This window comes from Buceros rhinoceros, unplaced genomic scaffold, assembly GCF_000710305.1.
Source record: "Buceros rhinoceros silvestris isolate BGI_N320 unplaced genomic scaffold, ASM71030v1 scaffold15769, whole genome shotgun sequence".
Taxonomy (NCBI): Eukaryota; Metazoa; Chordata; class Aves; order Bucerotiformes; family Bucerotidae; genus Buceros; species Buceros rhinoceros.
The window spans coordinates 2,226-13,137 of NW_010432236.1; the positions used below are offsets into that span (position 1 = coordinate 2,226).

Sequence of the window (10,912 nt, forward strand, 5' to 3'; positions counted from 1 at the left end):
CTGGCTGCCTGCTTCCCTTGGCTGTTGGTCTCAAGGCACTTCTCAGTGAAAAAACACCACAGAAGCCCCCAAAACTGCTTATTATTTCAGGGAAGAGTGAGAGGGAATGAGGCTGAAAACTCTTAGGCCTGTGGCTTTTTCTTAATCTTGTAGTTCTGCCAGCCTGTTTCTGAGGAAAAAGGACAGGCATGGAGAATTGACAAGTGTGATCAGTGATAAGATAGGTAAGTGTGATAGGTTCTTTGTGAGATTAGACTTCTGAACCAGGCAGTGTATGCTGTTGCTCATTGCTGGCAATGGATGCTTAGGCTCGCTGGGCACCAACGTGAGGACAATCCCATTGAATCAAATTAATTCCCAACAGAGTAGAGGTGTGGGATGAGATTTAGATCCCGGTAAAATGCAGAGTGCAGTATTTTAATAGGTGTCTTTTAAAAAAGTCTTAGGTAGACAAAAATGATTCTCCGGTCTTCTGAAACTGATTGGCCTAGGTGATTGGTCTTACTGGCCGTCACAGAAGCACACCTTCAGTTTTCCAGACTTCTCTTGCTGATCTGCATGTCCAGACAGGATCCTTCACCTCAAACATGATTCCTCCCCACTGCTGGTAGCCTGAAGGTGTGGTCAAGCAAGAGGCAACTACTTCTGTGATTACTATTTGAATATTTATGTAGTATTTGAATAAATATTGCATTGAGCCATTTTGTGACAGAAAAAGATATATAGACACGTATGTTCAAACTGAAAATATTTTACTTTAATCTGCAAATCTGTTCTTCTGTACACTGAACTATGGTGAAATTTAGCTTTCATTTTACTGGGTGACAAGGAGGAACTCCATTAATTAGTTCTGTTACTGGGTTAGTTTGGGGGAAGGAGAAGGCATTGCTGCATTAAACTAAAATACCTTCGCTGGTGGGGGGAAGAGATTACTTTTCCATGAACATTGATGAAATCCCTCAGTGTTTTTTCCAGCACTTGGAGACTTTCACAAGATAATGGATATCTTGTGAGATAAAGAAATTTCCACATGTAAATGCCTAAGGTTTTTTGTTTTGTTTTGTTTTTTAAATCAGAACAATGCAAACACAGAGTTTACGTGGCTTCTAGGTAAAGAGCAGCTTATATCTGTTAAACAATGGGAAGCTGGGTGATGATTGGGGTTTTTTTTTGGTGGAAGAAGTCATCTCAACTCTGACACCTATGATACATTCTTGAAGTTCTAAGCTTAAAGTGCAGCACAGTGAAATTTGATGACTGGGTTTCATTTGTACTCTTGGAGGAGCAGTGCCCTCTCTTGTACTGCCATGTTCCTTACCTCAGATATTCGTCAACGAAAGTGGTGTGCAGCTGCTGTCAGTCTGTACCGTGCTTAAGAAAAGCTATATATTGAATAGCTTAGGATAGTCTGGTTAAAAAGCACACTACGCAAACTACACCCTTATTGCTAGAGTGCTGGCCATTGTGTCCTCACCTAGATTTCCTGAACTTGTTGTGTAAGTTACTAACAAATGTTATCAAAAGGACAATAAAAGAAGAGATTTGGATAAAAATTGCTGACATATCACTGATCGTGATTATTTCAGGCAGTGTTTTCAATGCTGAAAACAAGAAAATTGGAAAATATATTCACAAGGAAAAACTAAAAATGCTTGAACAGATGTAAAGAATTGACTGACGTTTTTGATAAAATAGTGTTAAGTAATGTGATTGTGTTCTGTGCAAGGAATGTTTGCTAATTTCAGTCACACATAAAAAAGGATATTTAAAGCAGTACTGCTGTGTTTATTAACTTGTACTTACCAAAACCTTGTAATGCTGAAGCAGAGGTTGAATAGAAAAAACAGGATTAAGATTAAAATGTAATATTGGAGGAGGAAGAACTCTGAAATCTTGTCTTCAGTCTGTTTCAGTGCCAGTGACTGAGACTTTCAAAGGATGTAAGAAATGCATGTGCCAAATTCTTAGAAGTTTTTATGAAGGCTGTCCTCTGACTCAGTTTTCAAAGCTGCATGAGAGCCTTTTAACCCTGGGCACTGATCTGTCTCATGGAGGTCAGGTGCTGTAAAGGTGCCTTGCCATAGCCTGCCTTTCTCCCATGTTCCAGGGAACTGTTTCACTGTGGAGGCTGCCAAGTGAAATTTGGGCTTTTTTTTTCCATGACATATTCTGCTGATGTCTTCAGCTCTCAGTGTAGTTCATCTGTCCTGCTATTAACTGACCTGTAGGGCAAGTGCAAGTCTTTCCTCAGGGAAAAGGTGAGGATGTCTGTGTGAGATTGAGGGTAAATAGCTTGTGGATCTGCACAGCCAGGTTGGTGAAGCAGATGTGTTTGTTCCATATCTTGCCTCTTTTCTTCTCTGCGTTACATCATAGACCAGACGTGTATGTCTAAGTCACTCTAGCTAGCATTGAAACACAACTCACCTTACGTGGAACTAACATAACAAAGCTTATTATACGCAGGGACCCTGCGTAGGGAACTTAGTGTGTGATGGTGGAACAGATGGGTATCTAGTCAGTCCCCTACTGTGTCACCTGCCAGTGCTTCAATATCAACTCAATACCAGTGAGCAAACACAAACCTACGGTTAGCTTGCTTTGGAAACTGCATAGGTTCCTCTCCACCATGGCTGTTATATGTCAGGAGTACAGCAAACCAGTGTGTGCTTAAGAATTATTTCTGCATTGCCTGAAAGCAGATTTCTCACTGAAAATGTAAGGCACCTGGTGCTATAAATAGAAATGTAAAATAATTTGGTAAATGCTACCTGGTGTCTCACTGTTTAACATAATATGCAATACTGTAGATCGAATGTTCATTGGGTGCCTTTAAAAACCTTTGCAATTTTTCTGTTCCTCAGCCTGTAAAATCTCAGTAATAACAATTGAAGAACAGTTGGTTTGTTGATATATTACAGGAATTCACTCTGCAAGGTTTCAGTGCTAATACTCTCCTTTTTCCAGCATGCCTTGAATAGCGGGATACGACGCTACCATGTTGCTCCTGTCCTGTGCCAGCGGGCCAAGGTGGCTATGAGCCACTTTGAGCCTAATGAATACATAAACTATGAAAAGCTGGAGAGGAACATCAACATTGTCCGTAAGAGGTAAGAGTGGAAGAGGTAAGATGAGAGGGATCAGTGTGCAGAATTTAGCTCTGCAGTGACAGGAGAGGAGGAAAAAAATGTCACGGGGACCTGGCATAGGGAATATTTACGAGGAAGAGCTGCTTTGAGCAGTGGCTGTTGCAAATGTAGCGAAGCAAGAGTCGTAGTGTTTCTGCATAGTGGCAGGGCACTGTTAGAAGAGCTGAAGTTTATAATGAAGCACTGCGACATGCAGAGAACTAGGCCAGTGAAGAGGAGGTGCTAGAAAGGACTGTTGTCTTTGTGGAATGCCCTCTTTGAGGAGCCTTCATACTGGCCCTTGCTCCTTTCTGGGGAAGCAGTGTGTGGGCAGTGGTCTTTACAGGCTGCTGCTCTTTTGCACTGTGTTTCAATGGTGCATGTTCTCCCGTGTTCCACTGTAGGCGTTAGGCACAGAAAGGAGGGCTAGGTATTTGTGGCATATGTAAACATAGTGACCTTAATCTGCTGATAGAGGCTTGTGTGCCTGCTAAGTTGTCATTTCTGCTCCACTTACCTTTGGCAGTGGTTTGTATGACATGTCCTTCAGTCTTTGTGTCCTTTGTTAAATGTGGTAGCTCTCATTTCAAGTCATTATGTCTTTAGTTCCTTCTCAGAAGATCTCACCACAGACATAAATAGGCTCCTCAACTGATACAGCTGCAGGATGAAAGGTCTGAGGTCATAAAACTCCACTTAGTTGTACTTGCTTGCTGTGGGATCTGGTATTTGTGAATTGAGTCTGACCTCTGTCTCACCTCCGCATTTGCTGTCCTGATGTATAACTCCAGAAATGAGCAGATTCAACAGCATAAAGTGACATTGTATATTTTTGTATTTTCTGGACTGAGCCCTTGTTTTAGGTGGCTGCCAGTTGATAGTGCTAAAAAAAGACCATGGAGACTTCTGTGTGTTAATAGGTCTTAACAGTCTGAGTGATATAGGGAAATGTTCTGTTACATGCTTAAAAGGGCAAATGTTAAAGTACACAAGATGCAGATGCTAAAATTCTTCTCCCCAGGCTTGACCGTCCCCTGACCTTGTCTGAGAAGATTGTATATGGACACCTGGATGACCCAGAAAAACAGGAGATTGAGCGGGGCAAGACCTATCTACGCTTACGGCCAGACCGTGTGGCTATGCAGGATGCCACTGCTCAGATGGCAATGCTACAGTTCATCAGCAGCGGGCTGCCGAAAGTGGCTGTGCCTTCCACCATCCACTGTGATCACCTCATTGAAGCTCAGTTAGGTGGTGAAAAGGATCTGCGGAGAGCCAAGGTCACTATTGCAGTGTCTTAAATTCTGTCTGTTTGAAAGCCTCCTTCCAGTCAAACGAAGAGACTTTTTTTTATGTGTGTTTGTTTTTGTTTTTTTTTCCCCAGAAGGACAGCTATGAATCAGATATGGTAACAGATTGCCTGTGGCTTTCAGCTCTGTAGATAGGTTAGATGCAGCAAAGAAACAGAGTAGATGGATGTTCAGGGGTTTTTCAGCTGAGATTGGTTGTTGCATGGTTTAAAGGACTGTAAATGTAGCAGAAGCTAGTCTTTATCTGTTAATGATGGAAGCCCAGGCCATATGTTTGTTCTGGAGAGTGAGAAGATAGTTCAGCTAAGGGAAGAGGAAATACCTATTTCAAAGGGAAAAAAAGGAAAACAGATTACTCCAGAGGGTTATGCTCTTTATGCTGCAGTATGGCCATGTGAAAAACTTCCTGAAAATGTGTCTCATTGCACTGGTGTATCCTTGGAAGCGGGAGCAAATAACTACTTTTGTTCTCCCAAACCATTTGCTAGTGATTAGCTGAAGGACACTATCTGAAGCATATACAGCTTTCAGGGCTAGCGACAGAGCAGGTATAAATGTGTACAGAAGCATGGAGGATTTTGGTTTATATTTGGAAATTTTAATATGGTATTTGTCCAACTGCTGATTCACTGCCTTTTTTAAATTTCCCACTCACTGTTGTAATGCTTATTCCTCTGTTGGGGCTTCTGTTAAATATAGACACATGTACCTCTGTCTTACGTACCGTAATGCATCTGCCAAGGAAGAACATCCTCTTAGCAGAGCAGGGAGGTGCGGGAAGTCTCGTTACTTTTTTTTTGGTACCAAAATTTACAAACGTTAAACAGTTTGTGGAGACTCAGCTGCATTTTAAGATTTTAGACTGTAACTATTCTCAGACTCCTGATGTTGAAGTAACTGCTTCTGGCTTCCTCCTTCAGGCCACAGTAAAGCAACTTATACCACTCAGGGGTGAGTTTGAGGAGGTTTTGCTCTGGTTGTCTCAGTCCTAAGTTGTGCAAATAAGAATTTGGGAGTTATTAAATAAGGCAGTTTCTGTTCTTCCCTTCACCTACAGTCTTCTCGTTCTCCCTATTCCTGCATTTGTTTTCTGTAGTGCAATAAAATTCTCTGCTGAGCTGAGCAGAGTCCCTCCTTTGCCATTCACTTTGACCAGAGCAAGTAAAGGTCCTGTGTTCTTCTGACTGAGTTCTGCTGCTGCCAGTTGGCACACAATGAATGCTGGCAGGCCAGAGGGTGGTTTGGATCTGCTCCTGGCACATCAGTGTGCTTTACTAGGGGAGGGATGCACAGAGTGAAGTGACCCAACTCCCAGTGAAAAACGAGGCTTAAAGAACCGCTGCTGCCTCATGGGAAACTTCAGCAAATGTGTGCTGAGACAATTCTTCCATTATCTCCAGTTTCCCCTTTCTCTTTACACTGAAGCGTAGCTGCATGAGAACAGTCTTTAAGAAACTGTCTCCTCCTAGTGCTTATCTTATCTACTCTGCCACTCCTCTGCCAAGAACTATCAAGATGTAATATTGTCATACTTCCTTGACAACCATGGTTATTCTCACAAGCAATTTTCACGGTGTGACCTCCACCAATAATGGTCATAGTGCAGCAAGAAAGGCAGTACTGTGTGAGTCTTAAACAGGGTACTTAGCAGAATGAGAAATGACACCCACCAACTCCCCTGGCAGCAAGTGACTTCCAGTTCCATTTCTTAATCTGTAAAAATAGAGCCAAAATGCTCATCTAAGGGGTTTGAAATGTCTGCAAAGCATCTGTAATGTAAAAGGAACAGCAGGTGGAGAAGGAAGGAGGGACTAGGAGAGAGGGAAACAGGTTAAGAAAAACACCCTGACAATCCAAGAAATGAGCAGAGCATTTTTAAATGCCTTATTGTCAGGTTTTTCCTTTAATTGTGCTGTTTCCCTTGTGCTGTTTGGAATTGGAAACTAAAAGAGATGCTTTAGTAGAGCTGCAAGTTGGATGAAATTAAATGGCCTGTTACAACTGTCTGGCAAACAGTCTTGATTCCTTTTGATTTTGAGAGTGATGTGCACCTCCCTCTAGCTGCTACAAAACTGTGGAGCAAACTACAGACAGACATGGGATGGAAGGGAGCGTGTTTGAATGAGCTCTTGATGTATGGAAGAGCAAAATGTGTTACTAATGCTGTCCGTTTTCCTCTGTGAATAGGACATAAACCAGGAGGTGTACAACTTTCTAGCAACGGCTGGTGCCAAGTATGGAGTGGGATTCTGGAAACCTGGGTCAGGAATCATTCATCAGGTAAAGTGCACATGTGTGTTTGCAATCTTTGGACACGTACTGGCTCTTAACCTTTTAGTGAAGGGACAGCTCAAGTGCAAACCCTTAGAGAATTTCACCAGCTTAGGGAAATAACTTGCTTTCCTTGAGGCAGGTGAGGTTTCTTGCTTGCTTTCAGTTATTGTGATAACAGTGTTTTTTCTTATAGGTTATTTTGGTCAAACTGTAACCTGATGCATGATTAGGTAGTGCCAACAGCATGCCACGTGAATCACAGAAGGTTGAGACGTCTTAACCGCTTGCGGGCTGGCTCCTCTTGGTACAAGTGGGACAGTGAGGTGATGCCATGAAGCTGGCTACATAGGACTAATGTGAACTGGTTTTGGTGGTGAGAAAAGCAGCTTTGGGAACACACTTTTTTTAGGGTTGTTTTATATGCGCTTGGTTCCATAAAAACCAGGAGAGTATATGAGGACACCAAACAGAGCAGCTTTATTTAAGTACTCAAGAATGGCAACACATAACAGGTTGCTATGTGAATTTCACTAAAATGCAAACCAGTTTCCAAGTATGAGATTCTCTTGTTATAGCACTTAATATCTTAAAAGAACATGACTATGCCAAGATATCTTACACTTAATGAGGCTTTTTGCTTTTTTTAAAACCAATTCCTCTGGCAGAATTTTCCTAACTTGCTCTCACCTGATCTGTTTTATGGGTCCAGTAGACATTTTTATTGTTCCTTTGAGTCTCAGGCAGTAAAAATTGAAGAGCAGCATGAAGCAAAAGCACTGGAGAGGAGAATGGATGACTAGTAAGTGCCCTGTCAGCAGGGAGTGTGACCAGGTGCAGTCAAGAGCTCTTTGCTGTGTTTTCTTAGCTACAAAATGAGGACTAAGGTTGCTTTAACTTGGTGTGATGCAACAGAGAATGGTAATAGAACAGGTGAACTCTCCAAAAGGTTACGGGCACACCTCAGGTCGTCTGAAACCACTTGTAACATCTGTCATGTGGCAACATAGCTCCGTGCCGTGGTTACCAGCTTTCTTGTGGCTGACTTTCTCTGGCTGGAGAAAATTGGTCATGTTGTATAGCTTCAGAGTCCAACTCTGGCAAAGTGAGGCTTGAAAGTGACCTTTCTTGCACTATTAATGTGAGCCATGAGCAAATAAAGCTGGAAATACAAGAAGCAGAGCCTTGATCTTCTCAATAAATGGCCGTCTTAATTCTGTCCAAGCTGATCTGTGGTGTGACTTCTGTGCTTTGCAGAAAGGCTGTCCATAATGTTGCTATGGCACATATGCAGTGAGAAATTTATTAGCTTGAGTTCTCTACTGTGTTTCTACTATAGAAAACTCATCATTTTTCATTAAAGTACTGTTTTGTGGTTTTGCTAATAGTTGGAGAATCTTGCACGGATTCAGTAGCAGCAGTAAGGGAAGGGAAGCCTCTTGGTGTGTTCATGGGGGATTCTTCTATGTGATTAGGTTTGGCTGGCAGCACGTTTTGGAGGAGCCTGTTGGTGTTTTACTGCTGTGGGAGTATAAAGAATGTGAAAGGTCTCACTAGCATTGGATAGGTGAACTCACTTGCACAGCAGTTGATTAAGGATGTGGAGACTAAGGAACAGACTCCTGAGCCCTAATAAAGGTGGCACCTTAGCAAAAGCCTGAACTGGAAGGAAGGAGTCTTCCAGTGAAAAAATGGAGATAACTGTTTAAGTTTTCTCACTATCCTGGGATGAGCAATGACCCTGGGGCTGACATTTTGTACCTGTTCTGTCATTGCATCCTCAACAAGGAGTTTGAAACAGAAGTGAATTTCCAATCCATACCAAATTCAATTACTTTCTAGCTACTGAAACCTGCAAATACAAACTGATGTAAATTTCTGTTCTTGTCTTGCTTGCTATTTCCCTTCCTTTTCCCAAAAAACAAGCAAGCAAACAACCCATTTTTGTTTTCAGATCATTCTGGAGAACTACTCCTACCCTGGGGTTATGCTGATCGGCACAGATTCACACACCCCCAACGGAGGTGGCTTGGGAGGAATCTGCATTGGTGTGGGTGGAGCTGATGCTGTAGATGTCATGGCAGGAATCCCTTGGGAGCTCAAATGCCCAAAGGTAGGAGCAGAAGGAATATTAATCTCATCAGTTGTGAAGGGTGAGATGTAAGATGTGTAAGAAATGTTGGTTTTCAGGCCCTACGTGTATATATACCATTACAGTCTTGTTTGGAATCACACCCTGGCTTAAACAGCTGGTCTATGATTCATTGGCAGGTTTGGGTTTCCATTTCCAGCCTTTTTATTCAGGGACTGAGGGTGGTAGGTGAGTATTGATCTCCTTTCAGTTGGCCTCATCAGTGGTTTCGGCCCTTGTGAACACGTTCTCGAACTTCAGGATTTTATCCTTTTTAGTATTGTGACCACCCAGATTCTTAGGAAAAATTCTGAGGAATTGTTTTGGCTGCTGAAAGGAAATGGTGTCAATTTTTTTTCTTTTACTATTAATGTTACTCAGGTTATTGGTGTAAAACTGACCGGCAAGCTTTCAGGCTGGAGTTCTCCTAAAGATGTGATCCTGAAAGTGGCTGGCATCCTCACTGTCAAGGGTGGAACAGGTGCCATCATTGAATACCATGGGCCTGGTGTGGATTCAATCTCTTGCACTGGTAAGACAACACGAATCTATTACCTGGAGTGGGTGGTTGTTAGAGTTGGGTGTTGAGTTGTCTGTGGAGACTGGGATGGGAATCAGGCAAGAAGTGCTGAATGTTCTCCCTTAGCCTTGCCAGGTGCTAAGTATATGGCAAACTGGGAGAGTGGGTGAGAGTGCTGAGATAGTACTCCCTGAAAAAAAAAAGTGACCTCTCCATTAAAAAAGAAAGTTACCTCTGCCCAATAAATCTTCTTCTGACTTTGAGAACACTGAATAGTTCATTGAACTGTCAACAATCCTGTAAGATGGTAGGTCGGGATAAGAGTAAGGTGGAGGCATTCTGGTGTATGCTTAGAGGGTGGAGATACCAGAGGTAAGGGATGACATTTTCATTTCAGCCTAAAATAGGCTGTGGATAGAAGAAAGAAACAGGTGGAAGAGAGGTACCCGTGTCAGCTGCTAAAGAAAAAGCTTTTTTAGAAAAGGAGGGCAGAGAGGAGACCAGAAAGCAGCAAGTTTGTAATGTGCCGTCTTACACTAGCTAATTGTGGGTCATGGGTACTGAATTTGAAGATAAATGAGATGGTGGGGAGGGGCAGGACTCACTGCAGGTAGCAGAGACAGTGATCACTGCAGTAAATGTATTTGGTGCTCAGTGCAGACTCAGGCCTTCCCTGTCAGCCCTTCCAGTATCTGCAGAAATACCTGTTACTTTTAGTGTGCTCCTTGCAGAAAAGTGTAGTCACAGGTATTGTATCCATCAGAAACAGACTGAGACAGCCATTATGTAGTGAGGGTGTCCTCTGCTGTGGAGTTAGGCTTCTGTGGCTAATGCCTCGATCTCTCTAGGCTTTGCTGTCTTTTCCATGGACTGAGTTTTGAAGAATTGAATGGCTGTGGACATTCTCATTGACCCCTGGTCTCTTCTCTCACTCCTTCTCTAGGAATGGCAACAATCTGTAACATGGGAGCTGAAATCGGAGCTACCACATCAATCTTCCCTTACAATGCACGGATGAAGAAATACTTGGGCAAGACTGGGCGAGCTGGTAAGAAGGTTTGGAGTTGAAGTGGTTAGAAGTGTCCCTTCAAGTGCAGGTGTGTTCTGGGAGCAGCATCCTCCCACAGTGGTGTCTGATGTGACTTCTGACCTTGCATGGTCCCATAGGTCACCTAGTACAAGCAGAGAGTCTGTAGATGAAGTGTCTGGGGTGTTTGGGGGATCCTCTGTGTTCAGCTGTTCCAAGCTTTTTCTTTTCCCTCATATTTGCTGTGCTTTTCAGATGTTCCTTCTTTCTTATTCCAGACATAGCTGCACTGGCTGATGAATTCCAGCAACACTTGGTACCAGATTCTGGTTGTCAATATGACCAGGTGATAGAAATCAACCTCAGTGAGGTAAGGCTTCTTTCATGCTTGCCATCTTGGGTTCTGTGATGTGACTGCTTTGTGAGAACGTGGACCAAGCTGTGAGTTTGATGCAGCACCCCTGGCACTGTGGTAGAACGTGTAACACTCAGGTCTGCTTCACTGCTCCTGCTGTGGTGGTCGTG

The 10,912-nt window shown here is 42.9% G+C and overlaps 1 protein-coding gene across 1 annotated transcript in view; it reads left to right on the plus strand.

Annotated features, from left to right (window-relative positions):
• Window positions 1-2,921: 2,921 nt before the first annotated feature.
• Window positions 2,922-10,912, plus strand: part of ACO2 (aconitase 2, mitochondrial) — a gene marked incomplete at its 5' end in the record, with an annotated part of 16,085 nt that continues 8,094 nt past the window's right edge. The window contains 7 exons of the mRNA XM_010143705.1: window positions 2,922-3,110; window positions 4,150-4,408; window positions 6,626-6,718; window positions 8,664-8,822; window positions 9,222-9,372; window positions 10,304-10,408; window positions 10,666-10,757. Of these exons, the coding sequence (XP_010142007.1) occupies window positions 2,922-3,110; window positions 4,150-4,408; window positions 6,626-6,718; window positions 8,664-8,822; window positions 9,222-9,372; window positions 10,304-10,408; window positions 10,666-10,757 (1,048 nt within the window). The remainder of the gene's footprint in view (window positions 3,111-4,149; window positions 4,409-6,625; window positions 6,719-8,663; window positions 8,823-9,221; window positions 9,373-10,303; window positions 10,409-10,665; window positions 10,758-10,912) is intronic.